General features: G+C 46.1%; 1 protein-coding gene across 4 annotated transcripts in view; it reads left to right on the top strand.

Moving 5' to 3' along the window:
- The first annotated feature begins 724 nt into the window (after window positions 1-724).
- LOC140407924 (cation channel sperm-associated auxiliary subunit beta-like) overlaps window positions 725-18261 on the top strand; it is a 64384-nt gene continuing 46847 nt past the window's right edge. For 2 of the 4 annotated variants that reach the window (XM_072495116.1, XM_072495119.1), the window contains exons 1-4: window positions 725-898; window positions 4544-4668; window positions 6907-7107; window positions 15446-15556. In XM_072495116.1, coding sequence (XP_072351217.1) covers window positions 778-898; window positions 4544-4668; window positions 6907-7107; window positions 15446-15556 — 558 coding nt within the window. In that variant the 5' untranslated portion in view covers window positions 725-777. The remainder of the gene's footprint in view (window positions 899-4543; window positions 4669-6906; window positions 7108-15445; window positions 15557-18261) is intronic. The other 2 variants (XM_072495118.1, XM_072495117.1) reach the window with 2 other exon arrangements.

The following is an 18261-nucleotide window of genomic DNA, read 5'->3' as shown; positions in this document are numbered from 1 at the left end:
CAGTGTCCTAGAATGGACAAGACTCAGCATCACCTTGAGTAGGCCACAAACAAGTCCTGACCGAGATGGTCAAAAGAAAACTTGGTCTATTGTGAAGCAAATAGATTTACAATTTACTTCAGATCCCAGCCGGGTCTGTTCCGGGGCTGTTCCATCAGTTACATACCCGGCTGGCTTTGTACAGATCATGATTATGAATGGCCTCAGGCTTCGTGCCCCCTTAGTGGGCGAGCTCATATTCGGGGAGACTGGTCGTTTCAACCCCGTAGGTCTGATGTGGGTTATAACACCACCCTTTCCCCACTCAGCCTGATCGAGTGGTCACAGCTTTGGAAACCCCCCCCGTCTCCTCAGCTCTCATCTGTCACTGTCATCTGTCCCGTGGATCACTGGAAGGCCATGTGCACTACCCTGTCAAAGGGGGAAGGTGAAGGGCCCTATAAGAACACCGCAGAACCCACACCTGAGGATCAAGTGCTCTACTGAACCATTTTGCCCTTGCCTTCTGTGGTATCTGCTCTCCTTCTTGGAGAATAGTGTAGGGGATCCATGGTACTTTCAGAATGGGGAGATCAGCATGCAAAGTGTTAACTGCTGACCTGCAATCAGTGACAATCACATACATTGGTGGCGAGTAAGTGGGCATAATTGACACAGCTACTGAAAGAATGTTAATGGATAAATGGATCACTGATCTGATATGCAAAGGTCTTTCCATAGCTGGAGCTGCTCAGTCATGAACGCACAGACAAACTCCCACTGCGCCCATCAAAGTGAATGCTTCAGAGTGTGTCAACTGGGCACTTACCCAAACCACTAGCTCAAGTTTCCCTTTCCAATGTCAGGGCCCATCAAGAAGGCAGAGGCCCAGCAGCTGAAGACTGCAGTCTCAGGAAGGGTGAGTTTTACATGCTGCTTACTTCCTCTTTTTGTCTTCCACTTTTCATGATGAGTCCTTCCCTCCACTTCAGGAAATACCTATTTCCCTCATTGCTCATCGATGCACTTGCCCCTTTCCCTGTCACCAATCCTTCTTTCCTTCCCTCCACTAACTCTCACCCTCTGAGCGAAGTGCCTTGCCAGCTCAAGCCCCATCAAGACCCCCCAACCGCATTCTCCCAAACACCTCCACCTGATCTACCTTGCCCATTGGTATCCACTCTACCACTGACTACCCCCCCCCCCCCCGCCTCTACACTCCTCCTTGCTCTTGAATGAAAATAAAAATTGCTTATTGTCACAAGTAGGCTTCAAATGAAGTTACTGTGAAAAGCCCCTAGTCGCCACATTCCAGCGCCTGTTCGGGAAGGCTGTTATGGGAATTGAACCGTGCTGCTGGCCTGCCTTGGTCTTCTTTCAAAGCCAGCGATTTAGCCCTGTGCTAAACAGCCTCAACTTGCATGCAGGCTGGTCACCCCCTCAACCTTGCACAGTTAACTGGCTGCCCCTGTACTATCCCCACACCACAAACTCGCTACTACCCTGAGGCTCCTGCCTATGTGAGGCAGCGCCCAAACCCTCTCCACCCCAAGGCCCCATTCCTGCTTGAGGCTGAACCCCCTCACTACCCCAAGGTCCCATACCTGCTGAATCCCCCAGGGCCTTAAGGCCCAATGCCTTCTCAAGGCATCCCACAACCCTTCCCCAACAACCCTGAGGCTCAATGCCTTCTCAAGGCAGCATATCACCCCCGAAATCCCCAGCAGTAATGCCTTTTCGTGGCTGACACCCGCCCCCCCCCCCCCGCCCCCCCGCCAAACCGCAAGGCCCCATAGCTGGCTCCCCCTCTCCTATAAGACTCATCGATGTTGGCCCATGGTAAACTCTGCGTTCACCTCCAAACTCCCCTCAGAGGTGACCTTGTCAGTTTTCATTTTAAAAACCTGTCAGAAAAGACGCCTAGGTGAGGATGTCCGTTGGTGGCCATGGATTGAGTGGTCACAAATCTGGTAGCTCCCACTCGAAGAGGTGTTTTTCAGTCGTTCCCTACCCAAATTGTTTGATATTTGAGGGCAAAAGGTGCATGAGTGCCCAGGGACTGTAATACTCCTTTGGTGGGGCTGGTGTATGGCTCATTGGACTATGGGTGCCACGAGGAAGAGACAGCAGCTGGAGTAAGAAAATTTCTGTGGTGTGACACTGGAGAACATGGTGGAGAGCAAGGGGACAGCGCTTCCCTCCCAGTGGTCGACGGAGCAGCTGGTGGAATTCCTGAATGGCAAATTTCAGCAGCAGAGGAAGGAGGCCTCGAGGGATTTGGTTATGGTGATGGAGCTGCTTAGGGTGGCAATCGAGCAGGTGGAGCAGAGGAAGGAGGCTGAGAGCCTGGCGATCCAAAAGGTGGAGCAGTCGGTGGTGGAGCATGACAATCGGTTGACCTTGCTGGAAGCAGAGATGGCCATGGTGTTGAGCAGCCAGAAAAGGCTGAGGGAGAAGCTGGAGAACCTTGAGAACCGCTTCAGGTGGCAGAACCTGAGGATTGTGGGGATGCCTGAAGGCATGGAAGGTGCGGAGACTGCCAAGTATGTGGCAAGCATTTTGGAGAAACTGATGGGGGAGCGGGCCGTTGACCAGCCCCTCAAGGTGGATCGAGCGCACAGGTCACTGAGGAAGAGGCCGCTGTTGGGGGAGCCGCCGAGGGTGATGGTGGTGTTTGGAGAGCATCCTGCCCAACAACCTCCACCTCTCCCCAAGGATACAAGATATACAAGATACAAGACACCTTTCTCCTTCCCATTGCTCTGGGTTTTCCAGTGCAGCATTCAAAAACTGTGAGGCCTATTGTCTCAGCCATTGGTCTCTCTTTCCCAGATCACATTCAATTGCAGAATGACCCTGAACGACAACACTCCTTCCCTTTATGTTGTGCTTTATGAAATGCAAGATACAAATGTTATTGGGCTTCCACTTGATGTGTACAGCCAACAGGTATAGTGGGAAGTGCTGGTGTTCACAGAAATGAGTATAATTAGCAAGTAACACTCTTGGTATGCTGCCTGCATTCGCTTAATGGGTGTGGGTTAATTATACATCAGGATTTGATTCTGTAGCAAGGTCATATGCACTTGAAATGACTGATGCTCCCAGACCTGCTGAGTTTATCCAGCATTTTCTGCTTTTGCTTCAGCATTTCTGTACCTGATTTTTGAGGGCTAACCAAATTATAGTTCCATGGGATTGAAATTTATTCATCTTGTATGTCAAATTCTGTTGCTGAAATGCATGGGTCATCATGTGATTGATCTTGTGACCTCATCAGTCACAAAGTAAAGCAGAGTTTTAGGTATATTCAGTTTAGAAGATAAGCGATAAAACACTCAGTAAAATTACCAATAATGTAGATGGAATAAAACAATTTCCATGCTTATTTTTAATAAATGGAAATTGGTTAAAAAATGTGTTGGACACTAGTCAATAACCTCTAGGACTTTGAATCAAATTGAAGCCAGCTGTATTAAATGGCAGTCTCCTCAAACTTTTATATGAGTCCTGTGAAATCTCATTTTAATGCCCAGAGTTCCCTTTTTTTAATAATAATTTTTATTATTGTCACAAGTAGGCTTACATTAACATTGCAATTAAGTCACTGTGAAAATCTCCTAGTCACCTCACTCCGGGCGCCTGTTCGGTTACACTGTGGGAGAATACAGAATGTCCAATTCACCTAACAAGCACGTCTTTGGGACTTGTGGGAGGAAACAGGAGCACCCGGAGGAGACCTACCCAGATGCGGGAAACGCGCAGACTCTGCGCAGACAGTGCCCAATTCGGGAATCGAACTGGGACCCTGGCGCTGTGAAGCAACAGTGCTAACCACTGTGCTACCGTGTCGCCCCACTTAAGCCCAGAGTGAAAATTAGTGGGGATATGATAGTTGTTGAGCTGAGAGGGGTGGATACCCATCTTTTCACAGACATTTATTTTTGAGGAAATCAGTGGCCTCAAAGGTTTGTCCCTTAAGCATACCCACAATAGATAAAAATGCGAGATGTTGAAGGGACTTTGCAGCTGTTAGCATTGAGTCCAAGCTCGACAGCAGTCATTGCTGCCTTGGAGTCATGACCCATTGTGGTCTCATTGTGTAACCTCACGGGGGGATCTCAATCCACAGTTTGGGAATTCCTGACCGAGGAAAACAGGTACATGGGAACACCACCACCTGCAACTTCCCCTTCAAGTCACATACCATCCTGACATGGAAATATATTTTTGTTCCCTCAATGGCTGGGTCAAAATCCCGGAATACCTCCCTAGCAGAACTGTGGATGTATCTGTGCCTCTTGCATCAAGAAGGTACCTCACCCCCACCCTCTTAATGGTAAATATGAATGGTCAATAAATACTGGCCATACCAATGATGCCCACAACCATGATCACATTTTTAAAAATCATGTTGTTAGGAAAGAGTGGGAATCTTCAAGCTATAACGGGAATGTTTGATTCTGTATAGAAGGTGATCCAACCCTCTTTCCTATTTAAGCCGAAAAAATAATGGTAATAAGTTCATTTTTCATATCTTCTTGGGTCTTGTCTCCTATACCAGGTGCACAAGTATTTAAAGTGACTGTTGGAAATCCACAGTTGGTACAAATACAGTCTGAAAGTAAATGGGATGAATCTGGTGTCAGCATCTTAAATCTAGTTATTACCAGCAATTTTAACCAGAGGGTAAGGATATTCTTTTGAAATAAAATGCAATTATTTAAGCGTTTCATAAAATGTTGATTGTATTTAATAGCTTTGCACAGATGATGGTTGCAATTTGGCTGCAAATTGTGTATTTGTGGATAATGCTATATAAAATATACAGTGTGTATTGTTTGGTCAGACTCCCAGTTTGTTGGTGAGATCTGGTTAGGAACCAATAACATTTTGTTTAAAATAGACAAAGTTTGAGATTTAAGGCATTAGCTCAGTGAATAAAGCTACAAGATTCTACAGATTTGAACAAACAAAAGTAAACTTTACTATACAAGGTCAGAAAGATAAAACATCGCACTGCACAATGAATGTCAAATGCGACTCAAAATGATTCTGCAGATTTCTCAACAATCCACCCTGACATTAGTAACATCATGTGCTTGGTTTCTCCATCGGCAGGATCCTCCATTTCGCCGGCAGCGCACTCATGCCCACGGATTTCCTGACGGCATGGGAGTGCCCACAATGGGAAACCCTATTGGCCGGCTGCTGGGATGGAGAATCCCGCTGCCGACAGGGGCGTGCTGCACCAGAAAATGGGTGTGGCGGGACAGAGAATCCCGCCCCATGAATCAACCACTCTCAATGAAACTCCTTCTCTGACACAAGAATTTCCAATCTTCACCTTCAAAGAACTTGGACGGGATTCTCCGTTGGCTGACGCCGAAATCGCAAAACCTTTATGTTGAATTTGGCTGAGATGAGTACAAGAGCCTTTCTTTCAGGTGTTATTCAACGGACTTCTTAGGCACTTTTAAGCCAAAAAGCAAGCTTTATTCTAAGAATTTAGTGAACATTTGTATAGACACACAGCAAGAATTTTTATCAACTACAAACATAAAGACTCCACACAGCTACAGTAATCTATGTATGACTCTTAATGAATTCCCCCTTAACTGTTCCAATTCAATAACAAAATCCAAGTAAAACCAGAAACCCCTTTTCAAAGGTGTGGCCCAGCACACAGAATTCTTACTGGTATAAGACTTGTTATTGATACTCTTCCCTTTTTCAAACAGCAGATTTGAATTCCTTCCAGAAAGTAATTATTTCTTTTAAGTTACCAAGTATCTGGAACAGCTTTTAAAATGAAGATTGAGAGACACTTCTTTCAACCTGTGCAGTTCAAACCAGTCCAAAACTGAAAGCGAAAGTAAAAACTACTAGAGCCACAGCCCAGCTCCACCCACACATTGACATCACTGAAGCCATATGATAAGACAAAAACATTTCTTAAAGGGACACTCCCATGACACAGTTCACTTGTGCTTTTAAAAATCGTGAAACCAACATTGTGGCTGATGAGGGAGAGAGAGGAGGAGGACACACAGAGAGCGACTGTGGGCTGTCTGGCCGGACACTGGCCAGGCTAGCTGGGGTGGAGGATAATGCATTTTGGCAGAAGTTTTTGGAAGAGGCAACATAGATTTAATGGTACAACTCTAAAAAGTGCGCAGGAACAGAGGGACCTCTAGTTTCATGAGAATTGATCTTTGACGGAGGCAAATTAGCAAAGCCTATTCAATTTTCAGTTTACAAATAAAGTATGGGATGTTATGCGGAACCTTTATAAAACTCTGATTAGGCTGAAACTGAAGTACTGCAGCTTACTCTGGTCGCTAGACATTAGGAAGGATGTGATTGTCCTTGGGTAAGTGCAGAGGAGATTCACCAGGATTATTTCAGGGATGTGGAATTTTAGCTGTAAAGTTAGTTTGGAAAGCTTGGTTGTTGTCCTTGGATCAAAGGAGATTGAAGGGACATTTATTAGCTGAGTACAAGATTATGGCAGATTAGAGAAGGAAGAAGAAAAGCTGTTTCCATAAACTGATGCTCAAGGACTAATGGACTAATGGACATAGATATAAGGATTTAGGCAAAATTCTGGAGTAGATGGTGGTACTGGAACCTGAGGAAGAATCTTTAAGGGTGCTTGAAGTGGAGATTATCAATGATTTCAAAAATAAATTGAAAAGTCACTGGAGGAAAATAAAATTGCAGGGTGTCATAAAGATTGTAGGACTATGACTATGACAAATGACTGCCTGCATCAAACAGCGAGTGGATTCAGAGGTCTTAGAGCGACCTTATTTGAATCATCCTCCAGGAAGATGGAACATTGCTCTCTGTCTCTCTCAGAAGTCTCAGCTAATTATGCGTGTCAGTTTGTCCAGCAGAAACTAACTTGTTTTCTCAATATTTCAGGGATACACCACAATCTTGGTGACCATTCCTGAAGCTTCGCTGATCTGTCCAATCACTTGCTTCGCCATTATTGTGCAATGCAGTTGTCCAGCAGGAAAAATGATTGTATATGAAACACCTATATTTATCAAAAAGGAAGATTGGTTACACTACAATGAAAAAAATGAAGCACATGAAAATGCCATTTTGAAAAACTTGCCTGTAAGTAATATGCAGAAAATTAGATTTTTATATCTGAAATATTTGTGTAGAAAAATAATATTGTCCAACAAAAAATATTTTGTGTCAGAGTTCCTGTTATGAAAATCTTTTTGTTCCCTGAACCCTAAATACAATGATGTGGAGAAGCTGAAGCTGCCCCCACCATAAACTTAAATTAAACTAATTAATTAATTAGTGATGGCTGGTCAGGTGATGTGCTTGAGCTGCTTGATGTGGGAGCTGGCAGATCCCATTGCGAGCTGCAGCGACCACATCTGCAGTAAGTGTTGGCTGCTTGAAGAGCTCCGGCTCAGAGTTGATGAGCTGGAGTCTGAGCTTCAAACACTGAGGCACATCCGGGAGGGGGAGACTTTCCTGGACACTGTGTTTCAGGAGGCAGTCACACCTGTCAGAGTAAGTAGTTTAAATCCTGCCAGTGGCCAGGGACAGCAGGGTGTGACTGCAAGTCAGGCAGGTAAAGGGAACCAGCAGTCAGGAACTCAGGAGCCTCAGCCCTTGACTCTGTCCAACAGGTATGAGGCACTTGCTCCCTGTGTGGATGGCGGACAGGGTTGCAGGAAGGATGAGTCAGCTGACCAAGGCACCATGGTTCAGCAGGCCATTCAAGAGGAGGGAGCAAATAGGCAAGTTGTAGTTGTAGGGGATTCTATTATCAGGGGGTTAGATAGTATCCTTTGTGAGCAGGATAAAGAGTCCCGCATGGTATGTTGCCTGCCCGGTGCTAGGGTGCAGGACATCTCTGACCGGCTTGAAAGGATACTGGAGAGGGAGGGGGAGGATCCAGTTGTTGTGGTCCATGTCGGTACCAACAACATAGGCAAGTCTAGGAAAGAGGACCTGTTTAGAGATTATAAAGAGCTAGGATTCAAATTAAAAAACAGGTCCTCAAGGGTCATAATCTCCGGATTACTGCCCGAGCCACGTGCAAATTGGCATAGGGGGGCAAGAATAAGGGAAGTTAACACGTGGCTGAAAGAGTGGTGTGGGAATGAGGGATTCCTTTTCATGGGACACTGGCATCAGTTTTGGGACAGGGGGGACCTATACCGTTGGGATGGTCTCCACCTGAACCGAGCTGGGACCAGTGTTCTGGCAAAAAGAGTAAATAGGGTGGTCAATAGGACTTTAAACTAAAGATTGGGGGGGAAGGGAAAGTCAGGGAACCAAGAGGTGAAGTAATCAGCGGGGAGCGTAGATGCTTAGGATTACAAAAAACACGAACAGACAAAACTCAAGAGTGGTTACGATTGTCCCCATCCCACAAAATATGACACAGTGTATGGAAAGGCTCAGTAAACCAAGGTCCACCACACTAAGAAAACAAAAAGGGACAGTCAATAGAGAATTAAAGGTGCTATATTTAAATGCGCGCAGTGTACGGAACAAGGTAGATGAGCTTGTGGCCCAGATTGTGACTGGCAGGTATAATGTGGTAGGCATCACAGAGACATGGTTGCAGGGGGTTCAGGACTGGCATTTAAACATCCAGGGATTCACAACCTATCGAAAAGACAGAGAGGTGGTCAGAGGGGGCGGGGTTGCCTTGTTAATTAGGAATGAAATTAAATCAATAGCACTAAACGACATAGGGTCAGATGATGTGGAGTCTGTGTGGGTAGAGTTGAGGAAACACAAAGGCAAAAAAACCATAATGGGAGTTATGTACAGGCCTCCTAACAGTGGTCAGGACCAGGGGCACAAAATGCACCACGAAATAGAAAGTGCATGTCAGAAAGGCAAGGTCACAGTGATCATGGGGGACTTTAATATGCAGGTGGACTGGGTAAATAATACTGCCAGTGGACCCAAGGAAAGGGAATTCATTGAATGTTTACGGGAGGGCTTTTGGGAACAGCTTGTGAGATGGAGCCCACGAGGGAACAGGCCATTCTGGACTTAGTGTTTTTTAATGAGCCAGACTTGATTAAAGATCTTAAAGTAAGGTAGCACTTAGGAGGCAGTGATCATAATATGGTCGAATTCAATCTCCAATTTGAAAGAAAGAAGGTAGAATCAGATGTAAAGGCGTTACAGTTAAATAAAGGTAACTACAGGGGCATGAGGGAGGAACTGACAAAAATCGACTGGGAGCAGAGCCTAGTGGGAAAGACAGTAGAACAGCAATGGCAGGAGTTTCTGGGAGTAATTGAAGACACAGTACAGAGGTTCATCCCAAAGAAAAGAAAGTTTATCAGAGGGGGGATTAGGCAGCCATGGCTGACAAAGGAAGTTAGGGAATGCATCAAAGCTAAAGAGAAAGCCTATAATTTGGCAAAGAGTAGTGGGAAGTCAGAAGATTGGGAAGGCTACAAAAACAAACAGAAGATAACAAAGAGAGAGATAAGGAAAGAGAGGATCAAATTTGAAGGTAGGCTAGCCAGTAACATTAGGAATGATAGTTAAAGTTTCTTTAAATACATTAAAAACAAACGGGAGGCAAAAGTTGACATTGGGCCACTCCAAAATGACGCTGGTAATTTTGTGATGGGAGACAAGGAAATAGCTGAGGAACTGAATAAGTACTTTGTGGCAGTCTTCACAGTAGAAGACATGAGTAATATCCCAACAATTCCGGAGAGTCAGGGGGCAGAGTTGAATATGGTAGCCATCACAAAGGAGAAAGTGCTAGAGAAACTAAGAGGTCTAAAAATTGATAAATCTCCGGGCCCAGATGGGTTACATCCTAGAGTTCTAAAGGAGATAGCTGAAGAAATGGTGGAGGCGTTAGTTATGATCTTTCAAAAGTCACTGGAGTCAGGGAAAGTCCCAGAGGATTGGAAAATCGCTGTTGTAACCCCCCTGTTCAAGAAGGGAACAAGGAAAAAGATGGAAAATTATAGGCCAATTAGCCTAACCTCGGTTGTTGGCAAGATTCTAGAATCCATTGTTAAGGATGAGATTTCTAAATTCTTGGAAGTGCAGGGTCGGATTAGGACAAGTCAGCATGGATTTAGTAAGGGGAGGTCGTGCCTGACAAACCTGTTAGAGTTCTTTGAAGAGATAACAAATAGGTTAGACCAAGGAGAGCCAATGGATGTTATCTATCTTGACTTCCAAAAGGCCTTTGATAAGGTGCCTCACGGGAGACTGCTGAGTAAAATAAGGGCCCATGGTATTCGAGGCAAGGTACTAACATGGATTGACAATTGGCTGTCAGACAGAAGGCAGAGAGTTGGGATAAAAGGTTCTTTTTCAGAATGGCAACCGGTGACGAGTGGTGTCCCACAGGGTTCAGTGTTGGGGCCACAGCTGTTCTCTTTATATATTAACGATCTAGATGACAGGACTGAGGGCATTCTGGCTTAGTTTGCCGATGATACAAAGATAGGTGGAGGGGCAGGTAGTATGGAGGAGGTGGGGAGGCTGCAGAAAGTTTTAGACAGTTTAGGAGAGTGGTCCAAGAAATGGCTGATGAAATTCAACGTGGGCAAGTGCGAGGTCTTGCACTTTGGAAAAAAGAATAGAGGCGTGGACTATTTTCTAAACGGTGACAAAATTCATAATGCTGAAGTGCAAAGGGACTTGGGAGTCCTAGTCCAGGATTCTCGAAAGGTAAACTTGCAGGTTGAGTCCGTAATTAAGAAAGCAAATGCAATGTTGTCATTCATCTCAAGAGGCTTGGAATATAAAAGCAGGGATGTACTTCTGAAGCTTTATAAAGCATTAGTTAGGCCCCATTTAGAATACTGTGAGCAATTTTGGGCCCCACACCTCAGGAAGGACATACTGGCACTGGAGCGGGTCCAGCGGAGATTCACACGGATGATCCCAGGAATGGTAGGCCTAACATATGATGAACGTCTGAGGATCCTGGGATTATATTCATTGGAGTTTAGGAGGTTGAGGGGAGATCTAATAGAAACTTACTTACAAGATAATGAATGGCTTAGATAGGGTGGATGTAGGGAAGTTGTTTCCATTAGCAGGGGAGACTAGGACCCGGGGGCACGGCCTTAGGATAAAAGGGAGTCACTTTAGAACAGAGATGAGGAGAAATTTCTTCAGCCAGAGAGTGGTGGGTCTGTGGAATTCATTGCCACAGAGGGCGGTGGAGGCCGGGACGTTGAGTGTCTTTAAGACAGAAGTTGATAAATTCTTGATTTCTCGAGGAATTAAGGGCTATGCAGAGAGAGCGGGTAAATGGAGTTGAAATCAGCCATGGTTGAATGGTGGAGTGGACTCGATGGGCCGAATGGCCTTACTTCCGCTCCTATGTCTTATGGTCTTATGGAGATGCCAGCGTTGGACTGGGGTAAGCACAGTAAGAAGTCTTACAACACCAGGTTAAAGTCCAACAGGTTTGTTTCAAATCGCTTTCGGAGCACTGCTCCTTCCTCAGGTAAATACAATGACCCAGATCTTCAATCCCAGCAGTGAAGAATGCCGAAATTCTCATGGCATTAATCCTTTTGCATTGAACTATTGGAGCTTTTCCAGGGGCATGAGTGGGGTGAGTAGTGTTGAGGGAGATAGAGAGTATCAGGGTGAGTAGTGTCAGGGAAGAGAGTGAGCAGTGTCGGGATAGCGGGAGGAGTAAGCAGTGTCGGGGGAAAGAGTGTGAGCAGTGTCGGGGGAGAGCGTGAACAGTGTTGGGAGTAGTGGGGCGGTGAACGGTGTCCGGGTGGGATGAGTAGTGTCAGGGAGAGGGTGACCAGTGTCGGGGGGAAAAGGGTGAGCAGCGTCAAGGGAGAGCGTGAACAGTGTTGGGAGTAGTGGGATATTGAGCGGTGTCGGGGTGGTGGGGGTGGGATGAGTAGTGTCAGGGTGAGGGTTAGTATTGTCAAGGGAGAGAGTGACCAGTGTTGGGGGGGAGGGGGAGCAGTGTCGCGGGAGAGGGTGTGCAGTGTCGGGGAAAAGGATGAGCAGTGTTGGGGGAGAGGGTGAGCAGTGTTGGGGGAGAGGGTGAGCAGTGTTGGGGGAGAGGATGAGCAGTGTTGGGAAGGGTGAGCAGTGTTGGGGGAGAGGCTGAGCAGTGTTGGGGGAGAGGGTGAGCAGTGTTGAGGGAGAGGGTGAGCAGTGTTGGGGGAGAGGGTGAGCAGTGTTGGGGAGAGGGTGAGCAGTGTTGGGGGAGAGGGTGAGCAGTGTTGGGGGAGAGGGTGAGCAATGTCGGGGGAGAGGGTGAGCAGTGTTGGGGAGAGGGTGAGCAGTGTTGGGGGAGAGGGTGAGCAGTGTTGGGGCAGAGGGTGAGCAATGTCAGGGGAGAGAGTGAGCAGTGTCGAAAGAGAGTGTTTCAAGTTTAAACGGCAATGCTTCTTCAAAGTCTGTCTCAGTGAGAGGTCTTTACTGAGCCAATGTAGGATGGTGACTTACAGACAGATTGCCTCATGGCATTGTCATCTGACGACAGAAATCCAGGTGTAATGCTGGACTGAATACATTTCAAAACCCTAACTTTTCATATGAAATTAAAGAAATATGCCGAGAAAATAAAAGACACATTTGCATGAACGGTCATTTATAACTGTAAGTTACCCAAGTTATCCATTATACACCCACTGTTCTCATGTATTAACAACGGTTTGTTATTCTAGTCAGTCTGTGCTCATGCATTGCAGACACAGTGGGAAATTCTCCAGCCACGTTGCACCCGGCGCAAATCCCATTATGGGTGGGGGGGGGGGAGAATTGCCAGAGAGCCCCAAAACAGGATTTGTGCCTCCCAGCCCACTCCAGCTCATATGTGTAGTGATATCATGGTTGCGTTGTAATTCACTGACTGACCATTAGGAGTCTCATTAGTATATAAGCCCATGTTAGAGTTAGGTGACCTCAGACTGACGAGGAAGCTGGAAGAGGGAGGTTGCCTGTGCATGATCATACTGTTATTCATCTGTTGTTTTGTATAGTTTACCCATAGTTAGTGTTAATAAATCATTTCTAGCTTCAGCTACAGGTGTTTTTGTAATATAAATCAGGCCATCTGACAAGAATATTACTGTATGATCGTGCAATTAATCTGCATGAGAGAGATTAAAGTCGAATGCAGCGACAAGCTGGTACTCCAACCCCTGAGCAGGAAGTCACCTGGGGGCAATAACTGCTGGTCCTTAAAAGTGGGGACTCAGGCGCCATACACTCCAAAGGGAGCATGGAAGTGAGTACCCCTCTCTATTTCCTCCATGGAGCACATTGCCAAATGCTGTGGATGGTCCTTCAAGGGACTGGGAGTTGGGGGGCTTGGGATGGACTGGAGGGGGCCAGGTTGAGAGTCTTCTGGCAGTAAATCGGGTGTGCAGTAGGCCTCCTGGAGGCCCGCTCCCATCTCAACCAGGGCCTTCATTCTGGCGACCATGGAGCGCAGCTAGTGGACCACCTCCCTCTCGACTGCACCACATCACACTGCGACTGTGCCACCATTTTCTGGGTCTGCGCCATATCAGCCAGTAACTGCGACGTCTCCCTCTGGGTCTGTGCCATGTCAACCAGCACCCATGCTATGCCACTGATGCCCTCAGCTATGGACCATTAGGACTGGGCCACGCTCTGGAGTGTTGCTGCAATGTCCAGATGACTGCCTGTGACAAGGCAGGGTCCTGCTCCTCGGTCACCGCCCGCACAGAGTGCCCCAGACCTTGGATATCTTGACTCACGGCCAAAACCTTTGCATCCCGTCCCAAGCCCCACGCAGTGTTAGCTTGGGTGGCACGCATTCTCCGCACCACCACCTGCCCCTGTAGGCATTGGACACCTTAAACTGCACCTGCAGATGCTGGATGGTTGCTGACACCCCCACATACAGTCCTTGACTCTGTGACTGCAGCTGCACTGTTGATGGGACAGCCCTTTCCAGAAGCCCAAAACCGTCCATGGGGTCGGGCCGCTCTCTGACTGTCCACCCCCTCGGGGGTTCATACCTCCACCTAATTTATTGCAGCATGTGTGTGGTGCGCACCAGATAGTGCCCTAGGAGCTTCTTCACTAACATACCTAACTGAGGTGAGCGCCTCTGGGATGGTGGAGGATGTTGGAGACAGCAGTGTCGTGAGAATCGAAAGCCAGTGGTGATGTCCTTGCCAGGGGTGCAGAGGTGCTTGGAGGACCTGGGTTTGAGAGCCGAGGCTGGGCTGTGCCCTCTGGCACGCTGGCAGCAGCCTCTGTCACTGCCCCACCAGCAGATTTCTTTTTTTTTCAATTGAAGCAGAATAAAGAAAATATGTCTATGTGGCTCTGGTGACCTCTCACTATGATTGAGATAATTAAAATTGGATAAGATTATGTACAGAGGAACAGTTATAATCATGCATTTAGGAAGCATTGGTGTGTAACTGAAATCAGACTTCATTGACATTTTTAAAAATAAATTTAGAGTACCCAATTTATTTTTCCAATTATGGGGCAATTTAGTGTGGCCAATCCACCTAACCTGCACATCTTGGGTTGTGGGGGTGAAACCCACGCAGTCACGAGGAGAAAATGCAAACTCCACATGGACAGTGACCTAGGGCCGGGATTCGAACCGGGTCCTCAGCGCCGTAGTCCCAGTGCTAACCATTGCGCCACATGCTGCCCTTCTTGGTTGACTTTTGATTGATTACTTCAATCTTCAGTGTATCAATGTACTTCTGTCTTGGCTTAATATCTAACTAGAAATGAAACACTGATATTTGCTGCAGCATACCAGATGTACTCCTGACAATGAGGCAATGGAGGTAATGTCACTGGAGACCCAGCCTAATGTTCTGGGGGCAGGAATCAAGTCTCACCAAGGCAGCTAAATTCAATTAATAAGTCTGGAATAGTAAGTTAAATTCTGTAATGAAGACCATGACAATTATTAGCAAATGTTGAAAGCCCTTCTGGTTTACTAGTGTCCTTTGGGGAAGAAAATCTGACTTCCTTACGTGGTCTGGCTGACATGTGACTCCAGAGTAGGCTCACAGAAATGTGGTTGATTCTTATGCCCTCTGCAGTCGCCTAACTGGACACTCAGTTTACAAGCCTTTAGGGATGGACAAATAATGGAAAACAAGATAGAGAAGTAAAACTGAACAATGATTTCACATGCGTCAAGGCAATAGAATTAGAGGGTGTGATACATAGATGTGAAGACAAATTTAGTGGATTTGTGGGGAAATGCATTTTCACACAAGAAGATAACGAACAAAAAGTTGGGTTGAAACAGGGAACATTTGAGAAGCAACTGAAGGTTATAGTAAGGTGACAGGCTAAGTATTCTGGATGCAAGACATTACAAGGGCTTTATCCATAAAAATGATATTATAATATGCCACACTTAATCTATATATTAATTCCCAACATCTGTTATTTCAAACTATCAACGTAAGAGAAGAAATCCCGCTTTTTTTGTTCATGATAGGTGAATTACAGACCACCATCTATATTTGGAATAAATCTTCCTGTTTCCGAAAATTTCTATAATGCTGATCCGAGTAAACCCAAATTCCGAAATTTTTATGAACTTTCAAAAGTAAGTATTTTGTTCAGATACGTGAAATAGGAATTGTAACATTGATCCATGTTGGTAACTGGCCATTTTCTATTTGGACACAGGCAGAAAGACGACAATAGTACAACCTTCAATTTGTCTGCACATTCTCCCTGTGTGTGCGTGGGTTTCCTCCGGGTGCTCCGGTTTCCTCCCACAGTCCAAAGATGTGCAGGTTAGGTGGATTGGCCATGATAAATTGCCCTTAGTGTCCAAAATTGCCCTTCGTGTTGGGTGGGGTTACTGGGTTATGGGGATAGGGTGGAGGTGTTGACCTTGGGTAGGGTGCTCTTTCCACGAGCCGGTGCAGACTCGATGGGCCGAATGGCCTCCTGCACTGTAAATTCTATGAAAGTCAATGGGAATGAAAAATGGGAGGGGTAGGTGAGTGGCTGCTAAGTTACCACCATTTTGACCTAAACTGAAAATTTTCCCCATAAATTCCGCACATGACCCAGCTTTGATCCTCAGTCTGAGCTGAGTGGCTATCTTCACAGAAAGTATTGTAGCAGCACTGACGTTGTCCTACGAATGCTTGGGCAGTGGAGGAGAAAACGTCATGCAAGTTTACCAACCCTCCTGGAATGCTTGCAAATGTAATGCAATGGTAGCATGATCTGGCAGCCCAGGAAATCAATATTTGGAGTTGTGATTTGCACCTGCGCATAGCTGTTTCCCTGTTGGGAAACTCATTAATAATTAATTGAATTTTTTGATTCCCTGTTCCAAGGAATATTCTCCAGGGCTCTGATTTTAATAGGAACTATTTTTCAATCCTGAAGCTTAACATTTATGTGTATCTAAAATGCATTATGTTCTTGAATGTCCAATTTTGACGCACAGTTTCAGAGGTGTTCTATGTCAACTAATAGCCAAATATATTCTGCACAGGGCAATGAGTAAACTGTTTGTTGTCTGTTTAATGTTAATGATGTTTAACAATGATGTGGAGATGCTGGCGTTGGACTGGGGTGAGCACAGTAAGAAGTCTTACAACACCAGGTTAAAATCCAACAGGTTTGTTTTGAATCACTAGCTTTCGGAGCAGTGAAAGCTAGTGATTCGAAGCAAACCTGCTGGACTTTAATCTGGTGTTGTAAGACTTCTTACTATGTTTAACAATGGCAGTTGCTGGAAGCGCAAGGTGAAAACAGTGCAGTGCCCTCTACAGGGCATTCGGAATCTGCATGAACAGAGCAAGCAAATATGAGGACGCGGTTTAACGGAAATGAAACAGAATCTGTGTAGAGCATGTTTAGCTGAGTGTTTCCTGGTGCTGGCAGCGCTGAGAATGACCCTGCTATTAAACGGGACTCTGTTTCATTTCAGGGCCTCAATGAGCAACACCCCACCGAGCCCGCACTTAGTCCCATTTCCTGCACTAACAAGCTCCGCTCCATTTTTAAATGGCACCTGATCTCTAAACTGCTCACCATGGCCTCAGGACCCCCCAATGCCCCAACTTACCAATGAGAGAGTCTTGAGCCCCCTACATAAAGGCAGGGCATCCAAGTCCAATCCCCTGCATGGGCAAGATGCCACACTGGCATCACCGGGGTACTACCATGGTGCCAGTGTCATCTGAGCACTGTGCCCAGGCTGCATTGCCAGGGTGCCCATGTCCTGGCAGTGTCATAGTGTTCAGGTACCAGGGAACAACCCTGTCCACAACCCGACCACTCAAGGGCTCCCGATCGCTTGGGCTCTAAACATTTGTCCGACATGACCTCATTTTGATGAAGTTGTGCTTACTCAGTCCTATTTTATCATGCACTTCCAAGTACTCCGCGATCTCATCTTTAATAGTGGATTCTAAAATATTACCAATGACCGAAGTCAGGCTAACCGGCCTATAATTTCCCATCTTCTGCCTCCCTCCCTTCTTAAACAGGGGTGTTACATTAGCCACTTTCCAGTCCTCTGGGACCCTTCCTGCCTCCAGTGATTCCTGAAACATCACCACCAATGCCGCCACAATCTCCTGAGCTATCTCTTTTAGAACCCAGGGATACAGTCCATCCGGTCCATGTGATTTATCCACCTTCAGACCTTTCAGTTTACGCAGAACCTTCTCCTCAGTAATGGTCACTGCACTCACCTCTTCCTCCTGGTTCTCCTGGAGCTCTGGCACCCCACGTGTTTTCCACCGCAAAGACTGATGCAAAGTAACTATTCAGTTCATCTGCCATTTCTTTGTTTCCTATTATTACTTCTCCAGCCACTATTTCCAGTGGTCCAATGTCTATTTTTGCCTCTCTCTTACCTTTTATATATTGAAAGAAATTCTTCCTATCTTCTTTTATATTACTAGCTAGCTTGCACTCATAGCTCATCATCTCCCCCTTATTGCTTTTTTAGTTGTCCTCTGGTCGCTTTTAAAGGCTTCCCAATCCTCTGGTTTCCCACTAATCCTCACCACTTTGTATGCTTTTTCTTTAGCTTTTATGCTGTCCTTGACGTCCCTTGTCAGCCATGAATGCCTTTTCCTCCCCTTAGCATGTTTCCTCCTACTTGGATTGAATTTCTGTTGTGCCTTCCTTATAACCCCCAAAACCCCTGACTTTGCTGTTCCACTGTCTTCCCTGCTAGGCTCCTTTTCCAATCAACTCTGGCCAGTTCCTCCCTCATGTCTTTTTAGTTACCCTTATTTAATTGTAATACCGTTCCATCTGATTGCAGCTTCTCTC

Source organism: Scyliorhinus torazame, chromosome 2, assembly GCF_047496885.1.
Source record: "Scyliorhinus torazame isolate Kashiwa2021f chromosome 2, sScyTor2.1, whole genome shotgun sequence".
Lineage (NCBI taxonomy): Eukaryota > Metazoa > Chordata > Chondrichthyes > Carcharhiniformes > Scyliorhinidae > Scyliorhinus > Scyliorhinus torazame.
This window is presented reverse-complemented; position numbering and strand designations above follow the sequence as displayed.